Here is a 14,201-nt window from a genome sequence, read left to right as displayed (position 1 = left end):
TTGAAGTAGGGTATGAGAACTCCAGTTATGTTCTCTCTTTCTCTCTCTCTCTCTCTCTCTCTCTCTCTCTCACTCTCTCTCTGTGTGTGTGTGTGTGTGTGTGTGTGTGTGTGTGTGTGTGACTTTAGAGAAATCTCTTTGGCCTTATTTTTGGGGAGAGGGATACATCCTAAAGAATGAAAACATTTTTGTTCTTCTCCAAGTGAAGGGAAACAGGCTAACACAGGGTGGGTTCTCCTTACCTCCTTAGAAAGATAAATAACTTGCCAAGTGCTTGTTATTTTCCAAAGGGCCTTAAGTTCTTTAAAATGGGCCATGGACCACAGAGTCCTATTATTAGAAAATAGAAGTATAGTAAGAGCTTTTAGAAAGGCAAGCAAGAAAAACAGAAAGAGAAGGGATCTAGACTCAAAATTTGGAGGTCTGGGTTTCATATTTGAGAAGGATCCTCTACAGAGAGTGCCAGAGCAATAAACCAGGAGAAGGACCTTATGACAGTGGTGTGCTGGAGGTACTGGTTCATACTGGCTTGCAAGAAACTTTTGTGTGCATGTCTTCCCAAATCCAAGTTCAGTACCATTACGTTGGTGGCTTAAATGTATATGTGGTAGGAGTATTTATATCAGAGAAATTGGTGAATGGTACAAAACAAGACTGTGTGTTGGGGAAGTTAGTTTTTAAACATTTATCAGTATACTATAGCCAGAAAATTACCACTGAATTTACCCTCTGAAAATACCATCTGAATATAGGATTAGAATAAGACTGCCAGGTAGGAAACAACATCCTACCCTAGGACGATGACCCTCCTTGATAACTTGAGAATCCGCTCAAGTTTCAAGTGGACATCTGTACAACTAATGAGGGCAGGGTGAGGAATTAAGGAACGAAGTCTCCAAGTTAAACCTCGGGACTAGACAGGAACATGTTAATACCTGCTGAGTTTTAGATGGGAGTGTAGACATCACTATTACAGTGTTTGTGTTTGTGTAAGTATTTACACAAGATTGTGCCTTCCATTTCATATGTATTACAGAACAGGAAAATGTTGTCAGCTTCATTGTGAAAAAGATGTTTTTGGAAGAGACAGAGATTTCTCAATTGACACCTGAGAAGGCTTGACCTTTGATATTGCTAAGTTTCACACAGGTCATAGATGAGTGCTAATCTGCTAATGACTCAGACTGCATTTGATGCAATGTTCCCTGTGTCAAAAATGAAACTTATATAGATGTATAGCAAAACAAAGTATATCAGAACATGCGAAGAATGAGGGAGATGGTGATTGTGACGGTGGAAGTTTCCTCCTGATTTCCAGGATTCTCCTTTGATGCAGAAGTTAGGCCATAATAGAGTCTTCAAAAATGAGCTATTAATGATAGTCTAGTCTTTACAGCAGTAAAATCATGTCGATAGATTATGGGATTTCTTTATCATCACCATCACTGCTTCTTGGAAACCACTGAGTTGGCAGCAGCTGTGTTCATTAAAGGCTGAGTTCTCAGAAGTGTTTATAAAACTAAAAAACCCATAGATTTCTACTGGCAGAAACTAGTCATTGGCATTCTATGTCTTAGTTGCTATTCCTTTTTCACATGGGGCTTGGCAAGACTGACATATGTCTCAAAATCGTATGTGCAATTTTAGTTAAACATGGACTCTTTTTCCCTCCTTCCCATTTCCTTTGGGTACAAAGAGAATTTTTAGATCCTTATTTTTCTCCTTATTCATAGGTTTAAGAGAACATTGCCATATATATATACATAATATAAATATATATAAAAACTATTACCCCACCCTTTTTGATGAAACATGCTGTAGAATATTTGATAGACCTTCTTGTTAAAGCTTTAATATGAAGTCAATAATTAACTGAGCAATCAATATGTAGTTGGCTTTTAGAAGTGCCAACACCACGATCTGAAGATTAGTGAAATAAGTTTGCTTTTTCACTTTAAGTCAACTTTCAGCATTTTCAGGGTTAAGACTCTAGAGTAACTTGAGTCAAGGCTACTGTGGAATTCACAGTAATTCTCTTGAATTCCATCTATTACATTTGAAAATTATATTTGAATCTCCCCCAGATTTAAGTGCTTCTAATATTTTGGTACAAAGCATTTTCACATTCATTATCTTATTATAGCCCTCTAAAATTATAAGGGTAAATAAAGTAGATATTAGTAATAATGATAATTACCGTGTTGGTGAAAATGATGCTTTTAATAATGATGATAACGATGGTGGTGACTACAATTTAAATGCCTCCTAAGTCCCAAGTCTTGTGATAGCTTTATATATATCATATCATTTAACCGTCTGAACAGCATTGAGGTAGAGTGCTTCAACTCAAATATATGAAGTGATTTGTCCAGGGTCACATAGCTTATAAATATTAGACCAAGGTTTGGAACCTAAGTCTTCAGTCTTCTGGGCCAAGTTACTTTTAATCTATGAATTGCCAAATGCAATGCATAAAATGCCTTTACAAGTCCATAGGATGGTTGACATGCCTCACTTCCATCAGAACTTGGATTAACCTCACTTGAGAAGCATTCTCTACCACTTATCAACCATCTGATTTTAGGCAAATTATTTGACATGAGTTTACTCATCCATAAAAAGGAGGTAACTCATCCATGTTGGCTCTGTCTTTGCTGCAAAGATCAAATAACTTAACCAAAAGGCCTAGAAAAGTCTGGCAAATAATATGCACTTAATAGGTTGCGGTTCACTTTTCCACACTGGTCACTGGCCTTATGCTTTATTGCAATTATGAGACGCACATGAGGCAAAACAAGGGTCACATCAACCCAAAGCTCACAGAGTTTGGATGTTAGCACGTTATTCCTAATCACTCAGATTAGCCAGCAAGTCGGACTCCTTTCTCTTTGTCCAAAGTTTAGCAGCATTACACTGGACCTTACTCCTGCTATCACTAAGGGGCAGTAATATGTCTTAAAGAAAGATCTTTAAGAGAAAGGAAAACTTGAGAACCCTGGAAGGTCCATCCTGGAATGAGCCAAAGCTAACACTTCCTCAAAAAACAAAGGAATTTCCTTCCCCTCAACCCCGCCCAGCATATTTTATGTATAGTTTCTAAGAGGTCAGCTAAGAATAATGGGCTTGAGTCAATCCAATATTGGCCAACTACTATAACATATTTCTCTTCAATACCTGGTGAGGCAATGGTGTTCAAGAAAAAACCACACAATGCAAAGTGAGCAAAAACGCAGCCAACCCTAAATACTACATCACTAGTCTTCTCCGACCTTGGGGTAAAAAAGACACTTTTGGCCAAAGGCTATGAAGTAACGCTCTTCATTAGCTTACTTCTTCTTTGTGTCCACATGATAACATAAAATTCTGACATGAAAAAATAATATTTAGAATTTTCCCTTTGTAGTCTTCAAAGTAGTGATTATCCTCGTTTTCTCTCCTCTCAAAAAACAAAACACAAACTCTTTATAAATTTAGATTGAGTTATTTTTCCTTTATTTGAAATGTTTCTTTATGTATGATATCACATGTATTATTTCTCTGTACTACTATACCCCTTAAGGTAAGCAGATGTCATAATCTCTGTTTTGTGGATAGGGAGGGAAGCTTAGAAAATTTTGTAACGTATTGATATCTCAGCTAGTAAATTGTGGAACCAGGAATAGAACCTATGACTTGAGATTGTTTCTCAAAATCAGAGCAGTCTCAGATTTTTTGTTTGTTTGTTTGGGTGTTTTTTTTTTTTTTTTTTTGAGATGGAGTCTCGCTCTGTCTCCCAGGTTGGAGTGAAGTGGCACGATCTCCGCTCACTGCAACCTCCGCCTCCTGGGTTCAAGCGATTCTTCTGCCTCAACCTCCCAAGCAGTTGGGATTACCGGTGTGCGCCACCAAGCCCAGCTAATTTTTGTATTTTTAGTAGAGATGTGGTTTCACCATATTGGCCCGGATGGTCTCGATCACCTGACCTGGTGACCCGCCCGCCTCGGCCTCCCAGATTGCTGGGATTACAGGCATGAGCCACAGTGCCTGGCCCAGAGTGTTCTTATTTTGCCTTTGTTGTTACTGTTTTTGTTGTGTTGTGTATGTGTTTTCTCTATATACACCAAGTACAGAGTTTAGCTCTGCAAAAACATTAAAAACAAAACAGCAGAAAGGAATAAAGCTGTTACCATTTAGAAATTTACCTTCTAGTTGGTAGATACATAACATTATTCAAACCAGGAAGCAAAGTCAGTATTACCATTATTTTTAAGAGACAGAGTCTCTTTCACCCAGACTGGAGTGCAGTGGTGGGATCATCACTCACTGCAACATTAAACTCCTGGGCTCAAATGATTCTCCCACCTCAGCCTCCATAGTAGCTGGGACCACAGGCATGCACCACTATGTTGGCTAATCTTTATTTTTTGTAGAGACAGGGTCTCACTATGTTGCCCAGGCTGGTCGCAAACTCCTGGTCTCAGGTGATCCTCCTGCCTTGGCTTCCCAAAGCATTGGGATTATAGGCCTGAGCCACTTTGCCTGGCCAAGCAAAGTCATTGTAGTTAAGCACTGGGAAGGTCGAGCAAACCAATGGTAAAATTTGGATGAGAGTCACTGGGGAGGTTTCTGGGCATAGTTGTATATCCACCTACCTATAAAATCTAGAGCCCTGGTTTTCCCATCTACTGAGACTCCAGGGGTAGGGGGCCTGTCCCACTGAATTGTCTGTGCTCCTAGGAAGCTCCTTCATTGTATGTGAGTCAAATGTGCTTTTGTTATCCTCTACTGACTTTATCACAAGACTCAACCTGTTCTACTCGTTGTCCCTAAAACATAACAGAGCCTCTCACTGTGTACCCATATCCAGTTCATGAGATTTGTAGGAGCTCCCTGTGGATGTAGTATTTGGATAAAAGATTTTGAATGACTGTGTCAACCTGTTGAGATGCTTCCCTAAGAGTCCACTGGAGGAAACCATAGTCAGGAGGGAAATTGGGGTTTAAAATTTAAAGATAGAACTATGTGTTGAGCTAATGGGGCAACACTAGGATAAAACAATAGCTGGGCAGTAAGAGTTAGTGGCTTAATAACCAGGAGAATAAAAGCAAGAATTAATGTATGGAACAGGTGAAATTAGGCAGTTTAAGCAGTCTTGAAATCTTGGATTTTTCTTTTTTTTTGCAGAGTTACACCCAAGCTGCCAGAGTTCTTTAAAGACATCAGGGGAGGCCGGAGAGTTTTCCCAAGCTATTCCCCATCCATAAAATGCCCTTCTCTCCCTATCAATTACTTCAATTTCTACATTTTCGGCATGGCCTACTTCTAATGTTTTCTTCCGCAGAGAATTATTCTTAGCCACTCAGACTATAGGAATCATGCTCAGTTGCCATATATTTCAAACAGTTCAGTGTCACCATTTCCTTTGCTACATACAAAGTCTTTCCTCCAAATAGAATACAAACCTATTACAGAGATACAAAAACATGATGCCTTTTGAAAATCCCAAAGGCCTTAGCACACTAATTATTATCATTATAGCAAACACATATCTAGCACTTACTATGTTCTCTTCCAAGCACTTTTCACACATTACCTCATTTAATCCTGACAACCACTTATGCAGCATTTCCTATTGTCATTTTATTTTACACATGAGGAAACTGAGTCCTAGGCCGTTTAAGAGATAGTCCCAAGGTGACCCTGCTTAAACCAGAGATCTCTCCAGACCCAGAACAATTTCTCATTGGCACCTTCACTTTGCTCGACTGCCAAAAAAGTAGATATTGATGTGGAATCTCAATACAGCACCTGGCTGGAGAGCATTGCTTGTCTGATGATTCACACTTTTAAATAAAAATAATAAAACTCTTGGCTGGACAGCTTCACTTCCACAGTCCAGCTGGGATGTGGTCACCGTGGTTCCAAAACACACTTGGGTGATATTTCAGCTTGAATAAGTGTAATTTGCACATTCGGTTGTCAAAATTCTGCACGGAGGTCTTGTGATCACACTCCTTGTCAGGCATCTGCCAAAAGCTTGCTAATGTTTTGGCTCCCTTGTCCTGCTGGTTTTTGCTGGAAGTGATCTAGAGGAGGGTGGGATGCCTTCTCCTTTAGTTGAAACCCAAGTTAAAATGGGACAACCTGGGTGAGTGACCCAAACCTAAGTCCCGGTTCAACCATTATTTACTGAGCATTTAGTATGTATCAAGCATTTTCCTGTATTTTATTGCATTGAATCTTCCTGGTAGTGCTCTGAGGTGGGTGTCGTGATCTGTATTTTACAGATGTGGAAGTAGATTCAGATGTGAAAGGCCATTCAGTGGGTAGAACTGAAGAGATCTGATTCCAGGTTTCCTGCCCTCATCTCCATATCAAGGTGCTTCTAGTTCACTTTGAGGTGAATAAAGTAAAGAATGGAGGGGTAATAGAATAAAGATGATAATAATAATAATTACAAACATCACTACCAACATTTATTGAGACCGCACTGTGTGCCAAGCACGATGGGAATACCTTACAGGTGTCACGTCATTTTACCCTCACAACACCCATAAGAGGTAGTAGGCACTAGTATTTCCCCCATGTTACAAAGAAGGAAAATGATGCTCAGAGATGTTAAGCAGGTTAGCAAATGATGTGCCAAGATTTAAGCCCAGACATTTTCTTGCCAAGGCTTGCCACAACAGCTATATGAAAGCATGGGAGTATTAGGTTAGATTCCTAACCTGCCCCATAGCTTCAAAGAAAGCACCAGGAGAAAGTGTGAGGTCAACAATTTGAAAAAATTTATCAGGTTGTCAACATTTCCAGTGGAGCCCATTCAGCCAAAGTCACCATTTTCAACATTAACCGCCGTGTTGCAAGGCTGACTTAAGAATATTGAACTAAGACTCTGAGGAAGACGATGGACTTATTGAGATGGAGCCTCACCTGGCTTGGAGTCCAGGATGTCCAGGCTAAATCTGCGTCATTTAGTCGTTTTCACCCCATCTTATTGGATTGGGAGTAAGCTGGAAAGAACATTTGGGTGCTTTGCCAAGGCTCTGGGAATTCACAGCCCTGTCACTCAGAGATGAGAAGGATCCTTTAGTTAGAAAAAGTTCTAAATCACCCCTTCTGAACGAGAATCAGTGATGTGCCTTTCCGTAGTCAGGAGAGTTATCACTCCTCCCCGTGAGGAAACTGGGCAGTCACAGTGAATCCTGGAAATGCGAGCTGCTCCCAGAGTGATTGAGAACAGACCTGAACTCAGTTGCTCACTTCTTGGTCCCAAAGGGGTTGAGTTGTGCCTTGCAAAGGAAGAGCAAGAAAGAAAAGAATAGTAGAATGAGGCGTTGTTTTATATCCAGTAATCAACCCACCAAATTAAAAATGAGCAGGGCAGTTTTGTGTGTGCTTGTGATTTGCTACACTGTTTTCCTTTCCTCTCTTATTTTAAAAAAATGCTAATTAAACAATATTATAATGACATTAAAAGAAGTACATTATTTATTTATTTACTTTGAGACAGAATCTTGCTCTGTTATCCAGGCTGGGGTGCTGCAGTGGAGCGATCTTGGCTCACTGCAACGTCCACCTCCCAGGTTCAAGTGATTCTCCTGCTTCAGTCTCCCGGGTAGTTGGGATTACAGGTGTGCACCACCATCTCCAGCTAATTTTTGCATTTTCAGTAGAGACAGGGTTTCTCCATGTTGGCCAGGCTTGTCTCAAACTCCTGATCTCAGGTGGTCTGCCTGCCTCGGCCTCCCAAAGTGCTGGGATTACAGCTGTGAGCCACCGTGCTTGGCCAGAAGTTTAGTAAAGAAAATATTCACATTCCACTTTTGGCTTGTGGAATACAGGATAGTCTTTGCTTGTGCATCATCCATTCTTACATAACTGTAATCAGACAATAGAGTGAGTGTTTTTCCATGTTGTCACATATTCCTTAAAAATATTCCTTGCTGGGCATGGTGGCTCATGCCTGTAATCCTAGAACTTTCGGAGGCTGAGGCCAGAGGATCTCTTGAGCCCAGGAGTTCAAGACCAGCCTGGACAATACAATGAGACCTTGTCTTTACTAAAAATAAAAGCATAGCCGGGCATAGTGGCACATGCCTGTGATTCCAGCTACTCAGGTGGCTGAGGTGGGAGGATCACTTGAGCCTGGGAAGTCAAGGCTGCAGTGATGAGAGATCGTGTCCCTGCACCCCAGCCTGGGTGACAGAGGAAGGAAGACCCAGTGTCAAAAAAAAAAAAAGAAAAATTGTTTCAAAAGAGAATTCAATGTGTCGATTACAAAGCCCATTGCTTCTTTTCTGTCTTAATTTTGCTGACATGCTGATATTTTAATCTCCATTTTAGAGTGTGAGCTTATTCATATCCATTTTAGAGGAAGAAGGAGGTTTGAAAATGAAGGGACATGCACATTTGTCTACCCTGTCATGTGTTAATGGTTCCCATTAAGAATAAAACAGAAAACAGGATCAGATAAGAGGAAAAACAGAAGAAAAAAAGATCAAAACTGTTCATTAAAATGAGTTTTATTCTAGTTATTTTCAGGTAAGGAGATCCAAGGTAAAAAAAAAAAAAAAAAATGCACTAACCAGCTGACAAACAGCTCTGCCCTCCGGAGGCTTGGCAGACACTCAGCAGCTGCTCCCAGGGGCAGGCACCTCTGGCTGTGCCAGCAGCTGTGCCAAGGCTGGACAAGGTCGGGGGGGAAAGAAATGCCTCACATACCTTTGGATCTGTTTAGTCATTGACGCAGGAAATAGGTCTGTGTCGCTCAGCTGGTAGCATCATTGCCTTTGCCTGGAAGGTCAAGGGTTCAAGGACCACACTAGAAATTTGGCAACTTCCCAAAGTCAATGCTCGCACTGTCATGGAAGGCGGGTGGTGGTGAACGCTGGAGAAAGGAACGCTCTCTCCACATATCCCAGGATAAAGGAGCTCACAGGGGCAAAACAGACACCACGCCACTCAGTTTACTTTGACCCATAAGCTTCAAAGTACTCCAGTGTGGAACTAGCAGAACTGTCATCCAGGGGACAGGATGGTGTCATAGGCGCCTCTAGAAGGCAAGTGGAGTTTGGGGCTCTCTGATGCGTGCTCTACCACCTTTGTTTACTGAACCCTCAGCTCAACCTCTGTTTCAGCTTTGAGAAACTCAGAAACGAAGAACAGCGCAAAATTGTGGGCAGATCCTCAGGAAGAAAAGAGGCCTACACTTACTGAGTAAACTAAGCCTGGAATTCAGGTCCACAGCCCAGTAGAATAATCTCTTTGTAAACTTCTCCAAAATGCTTATGTGCATTGCGGCTTGGAAGTTCAATGTTATGCACAAAAGCAATTTACTATAATATTTAAGATATTTAAATTAGTTTAAAAGTTTAAAAAGCATGATTATATTTGACATTATTTGGAATTATTTATAGTAAATACACTGGATAATTTTGCTTTTGGCTAAATATTGGAAATTTGGGGAAATAATCCAAAAAGATGATAGTAGAGAAGGAGTTCAGTGAAGGTAAATGTGGAAATACATCTTTTACAATAAAACAAGCCCACCCCACTAAAAGATAGATCACTTAAGCCTGAAATACAATTTATCCTTCTGCCTAAAGAATTTCTATGGCAGCAGGTGTGGCCTGAACAACAGTGCACACCTGAGTTGTCTGTGCATGGAGTAACATTTTGGCTTACAAGTTACCACAGGGCTAATTGTTGCTTATTTATTTTGTGGGCTACTGTGATCCTAGATACCTTTGTCCCAGGAATGTGGGAGATTGAGTAGGTGTGGGGATGGTGCTCTTCAGTAAAATTGTCTTTAGACAGGAGAAGGTAGAGTAACAGGCAGTTTCTTGTTAGTCTAAAAGAAAAAAAAAATCCCTGACTCTTTTCCCCTTGAAATAAAACACCTTGCTTGCAACCAGCTACAAGAGAGGTTTGAGGCTGGCTTGCACTGGGACCCTGCCAGCAGGTCTAAGTCTGGTGTTCATGCTCCCAGGATATCTTTTGCTGTTGTATCATGAATTTTTTATTTATTCAGTTATTAAGAGCTGTCTTTTTTGCTCCTACCCTCAAAGACCTAAACATGACCTCTCATCTTTTGAAACCAAAGACAGAGTGAAACAATCCCCAAAGAAAGGAAATCCTACAAAGTCTAATGGAAGTTACACAGTTTTGGATTTCCCTTGGCATTTTGTGGTACCCGTCTCTAGTCCTTAGTGCTTTCTACCTGAAATTACTAACATTTCCTCTCTTTGTGAGGACAAGATTCTTCTTTAATTTTTTAATAGCTTTATTGAGATATTCACGTATCTCACATACGATTCACCCAATTAAAATATATGCTTCAATGGCTTTTATTATATTTACAGAGTTGGGCAGCCATTATCTTAATCAATTTTATAACATTTTCATGATCACCCCCAAAGAAATTCCAAATGTTTTAGACAACACTCTCCAATTCTCCTGTCCTCCCAGGTCTAGGAAACCACTAATGTAATTTTTGTCTCTATGAATTTGTCTATTCTGGATATTTCATATAAATGGAATCAAGGCTCTCTTTAAGCATCCTACTATTCTTCCACAGAGCCTGGCCAAAAACCTCGTACCTAGTAGGCCTTTTAGCAAGGCTAGTTACTTGATTTAGGTATATTAAATGACTCTTTTAGGATCAGTATAGTTCATGAGTGGGTAACTGGATAGTCCTAGATGAAAGACCTCACATGCCATTACCCATGGTGTGTTAATGGTCTGGATAGTATCAGAATGAAAAGACAGCCTATGAGTCATAGCTTCCCCTAGGTGAGGTCCCACAGACATGGCCCCCTGTACTCCTCATCTGTTCAATGATATAACACGGACGCCATCAGCTCAACAAATCAGAAATCGATTCCCTAGAAGACTGAAGTTCTCTTATGAGTTGGCACACCACGCTGCGTGTTAACAGGCAATAACACTAAAATGCACTAAAGACCATGTAATTTATTCCCAACATGCTGTTATTCTTTCCAAAACATTAGCTTTGGAGCAGAACGTTTGCTAAATGTTGTCTTTATTTCCAAAGCTTGGGGTAAAGATCATATGCAACCAATGACTGAGAGATAATTGGCCACTTTACAGTTTTAACCTCAAATGAACTCCCCCGTCTGAGTAAATTTCCTGGTAAAAGATCCCATTTTAATAGAATGTGAAAGCTGCAAGAAAGATGGAGCTTACAGATCACAGTATGGTCTGTTAGATAAATGACCAGGAGTAATATTTCTTAAAACCACATTTTGTAGACAGAGTTAACAGAAAACCCAGGAAAAAAATACCCAGTGGTTCAGCATTCATGCTTAAATGAAAATAGCATGTGTGTTTTCAGCCCAAGTTGTGCCAGGACTTGGAGGGAAATTGGCAAGGATTAAAACCAGGAGTCTTTTGGGGGTTATTGGGTATTGTCATCCTGGACCTGACCTCACAGCTTTCTCTTGGAGGAGAAAGCAAAAAGTAGCTGTGCTAAAACTCTGCTCTAAGAGTTGCCACAGAGTCCAGAAAGTTCCTCTTCTTGCAGTTGGCTTATTTTCCCTGAGCTGGCATTGAGCCAGAAGTCAAGTTATTATTTTGTTTAATAGTTGAAGAAATGACCATCTTGTGCTTTTTAACCTAAAGGTGGCCTTGACTGCAGATCCCTGGATGTGGTGAAGCACCTAAGAAGGTCAGTTCTTCCAATACAATGGGAGGGTGCAATTGCTGTGCATTTAAAGTGAGGTCCTTGGTTTCCTCATTTGGATTATCATCTTTGGTGAGGTTTGCCTCATGGAGAACTGGTGACTGCGAGTTGTCATGTACAAAGTGGAAGAGTAACTTTATTGTCTTAAGCTCAAATTTCACAGGCTTGCACTCCTTGGTTTAGAATTCAGATTCCTCAGTATGAAAGAGACTAAGAAAATGTCACACCTTTTAATCTATTTGGGCAGAAAGAAAATTTAAACCTAGTCAGAGAGGGTATCTGTCTACAAGAGCTCATCCCAAAGATTTCAATTAGTTATTCAAGAATCCATGTCGAAGAATGCACTATGAGCCAGGAACTATCCTGGGTCCTGGGGGTTACAGAAGAAAACTAACCATGACTCTGCCTTTAGGGGCTCATGGTTTATTGGTGATTGGTCATAGGGGAGAGGGAGAGGGAGTAAGACATACGTGTGGTAAGTACCGTGATACAGGTATGTACAGGATATGATGGAGCACAGCTTGGGGTGGGTCAGAAATACTTTTAAGAAGAAATGAATCCAAGGTATAGGAGTTAGCCAGGCATCTGAAAGTTCACAGTTGCATGGGGTAGGCAATTTGGCTGAGGTGGAGGGACCAGTACATGAAAAACCACAGAAACGGAGATCGCATGATATGGTTCAGCATGTCTTGGGTGGATAGGCATGTTTTTTTTTGAAAGATAAGGTAAGACAAGTTGGCAGAAGCCAGATCAATAGCAGCCTTGGGTTTTAAACAAGACCACTTTCCCAGCTCCTCCTGGCTATTCCAACATGGTACCTGGTGCCCTGAGTTCTATCTCAGCATTAGTCACTGTGTGAGTATCACTCTTTTTTGCTCTAAGCAGATAGATCGTGCAGATCTGTAAACAAATTCTGGTTCTACCACTTACTATGCATGTAACCTTGGAAAAACTACTTAGCTATATGGAGGCTCTGTTTTCTCTTCTGTAAAATGGGTCAAACCAAAAACAGCTTCATAGGGTTATTGTGAATATTACCAGGATCAAACAAGAACAAAGACTGGCAGGAAAAAAAAAAAGTGGTCATGAAATATTTGTGGAATTAAATTGGGTACAGGAGTGAAAAGGAAATTCTTCTGTCTGAAAAATAGCCTTTAGCTTTCCAAACACCAGTAGCTGCCAAAGCAGTATAGGACACCTGGAAAGAGGTAGAAAAGAGAGATCCGAACCATGAAGAAGAGTGACAGGAAGCCACAGACCCAAAACCAGAAGACGGTAAGCCAGTGAAGCAGATCAAAGTGGTAGGGGTGCATCTTGTGCCAGAACAGCAAGGGCACTGCCAGGTCAGAAGGGTGGACAGGAGGAAGGAGGTGGCAGATGCTGGCTCATAGGGCACTTCAGGGAGTGAATGCATGGCAGCCTGTGGCTTCCTCTTTCCTGATGTTGTCCTGGTGTCCTACCAGGCTCTGGAAAGAAATCAAAAAAAAAGAAAAAAAGAAAAAAAAAAAAAGAAAGAAAGAAGAGAGGAAAAAAGGGAAAAAGAAAACAGTGGCATTGTTGTTTAACAATAGCAACACCCCTTCATGATAGAAAACACATAACAAACTAGAAATAGTAGGGAACTTCCCCAACCTACTAAAGTGTGTTTATGAACAAACCACAGCTAACATCATACTTAATTAATTGTGAAAGCCTAAAAGCTTTTCCCCTAAGATCAGAAATAAGACCAAGGTGTCTGCTCTTATCACTCCTATTCAAAATTGTGCTGGAAGCTTTAGTCAGGGTAATTAGGCAAGAAAAAGAAATAAATGACATTGAGATTGGAAAGGAAAAAGCAAAACTATCTGTTTAAAGATATATGATTTTATATATAGAAAAACAATCTTGAAAAAGAAGAACAAAATTGGAATATTTGCAGTTCCTGATTTAAAAATTTACTACAGGCTGGGTGCAGTGGCTCATGCCTGTAATCCTAGCAATTTGGGAGGCTGAGGTAGGAGAGTGAGAGGATCGTTTTAGTCCAGGAGTTCAAAACCAGCCTAGGAAATATAGGGAATCCCAAATCCACAAAATAAGTAAACAAAAAAATTAGCCAATCATGGTGGCGTGCACCTGTCATCCTGGCTACTTGGGAGGCTGAGGTGGTAGGATTGCTTGAGTCCAGAAGGTTGAGGCTTCAGTGAGCTGTGATCACTCCACTGCACTAACAGAGTGAGACCCTGCCTAAAATAATAACTTACTACAAATAACTTGCTATAAATCTACAGTAATCAAGACAGTGTTGTACTGGCATGAAGACTGATATATAAATCAGTAGAATAGAATTGAGGATCCAGAAATAAACCTTCTCAATTACAATAAATTGATTTTCCATGAAGAAGTATCAAGAAAATTCAATGGGGGAAGAATAAGCTTTCTCAACTGAGACAAATGGATATCCATATGCAAAATAATGAAATTAGATCCCCTGCCACCATATATAAAAATTAACTCAAAATAGATCAAAGACCTTAAATGT

General features: G+C 40.4%; 1 protein-coding gene across 3 annotated transcripts in view; it reads left to right on the top strand.

Annotated features, from left to right (window-relative positions):
- The window catches only part of PCTP (phosphatidylcholine transfer protein), a 99,018-nt gene that overhangs the window by 50,270 nt on the left and 34,547 nt on the right, over window positions 1-14,201 (top strand). Inside the window, exon 6 of one of the 3 annotated variants that reach the window (XM_073004921.1) lies at window positions 5,164-6,248. The exons of the other annotated variants lie outside the window; for them this stretch is intronic. Within the exon in view, the coding sequence (XP_072861022.1) occupies window positions 5,164-5,193 (30 nt within the window). The 3' untranslated portion in view covers window positions 5,194-6,248. Of the gene's footprint in view, window positions 1-5,163; window positions 6,249-14,201 lie in introns of those variants that run through there. 3 annotated transcript variants of the gene reach the window in all.

Source organism: Chlorocebus sabaeus, chromosome 16 (assembly GCF_047675955.1).
Source record: "Chlorocebus sabaeus isolate Y175 chromosome 16, mChlSab1.0.hap1, whole genome shotgun sequence".
NCBI classification, from domain to species: domain Eukaryota; kingdom Metazoa; phylum Chordata; class Mammalia; order Primates; family Cercopithecidae; genus Chlorocebus; species Chlorocebus sabaeus.
The sequence above is the reverse complement of the archived record's forward strand: the minus strand, read 5'-3'. Positions and strand labels throughout refer to the sequence as shown.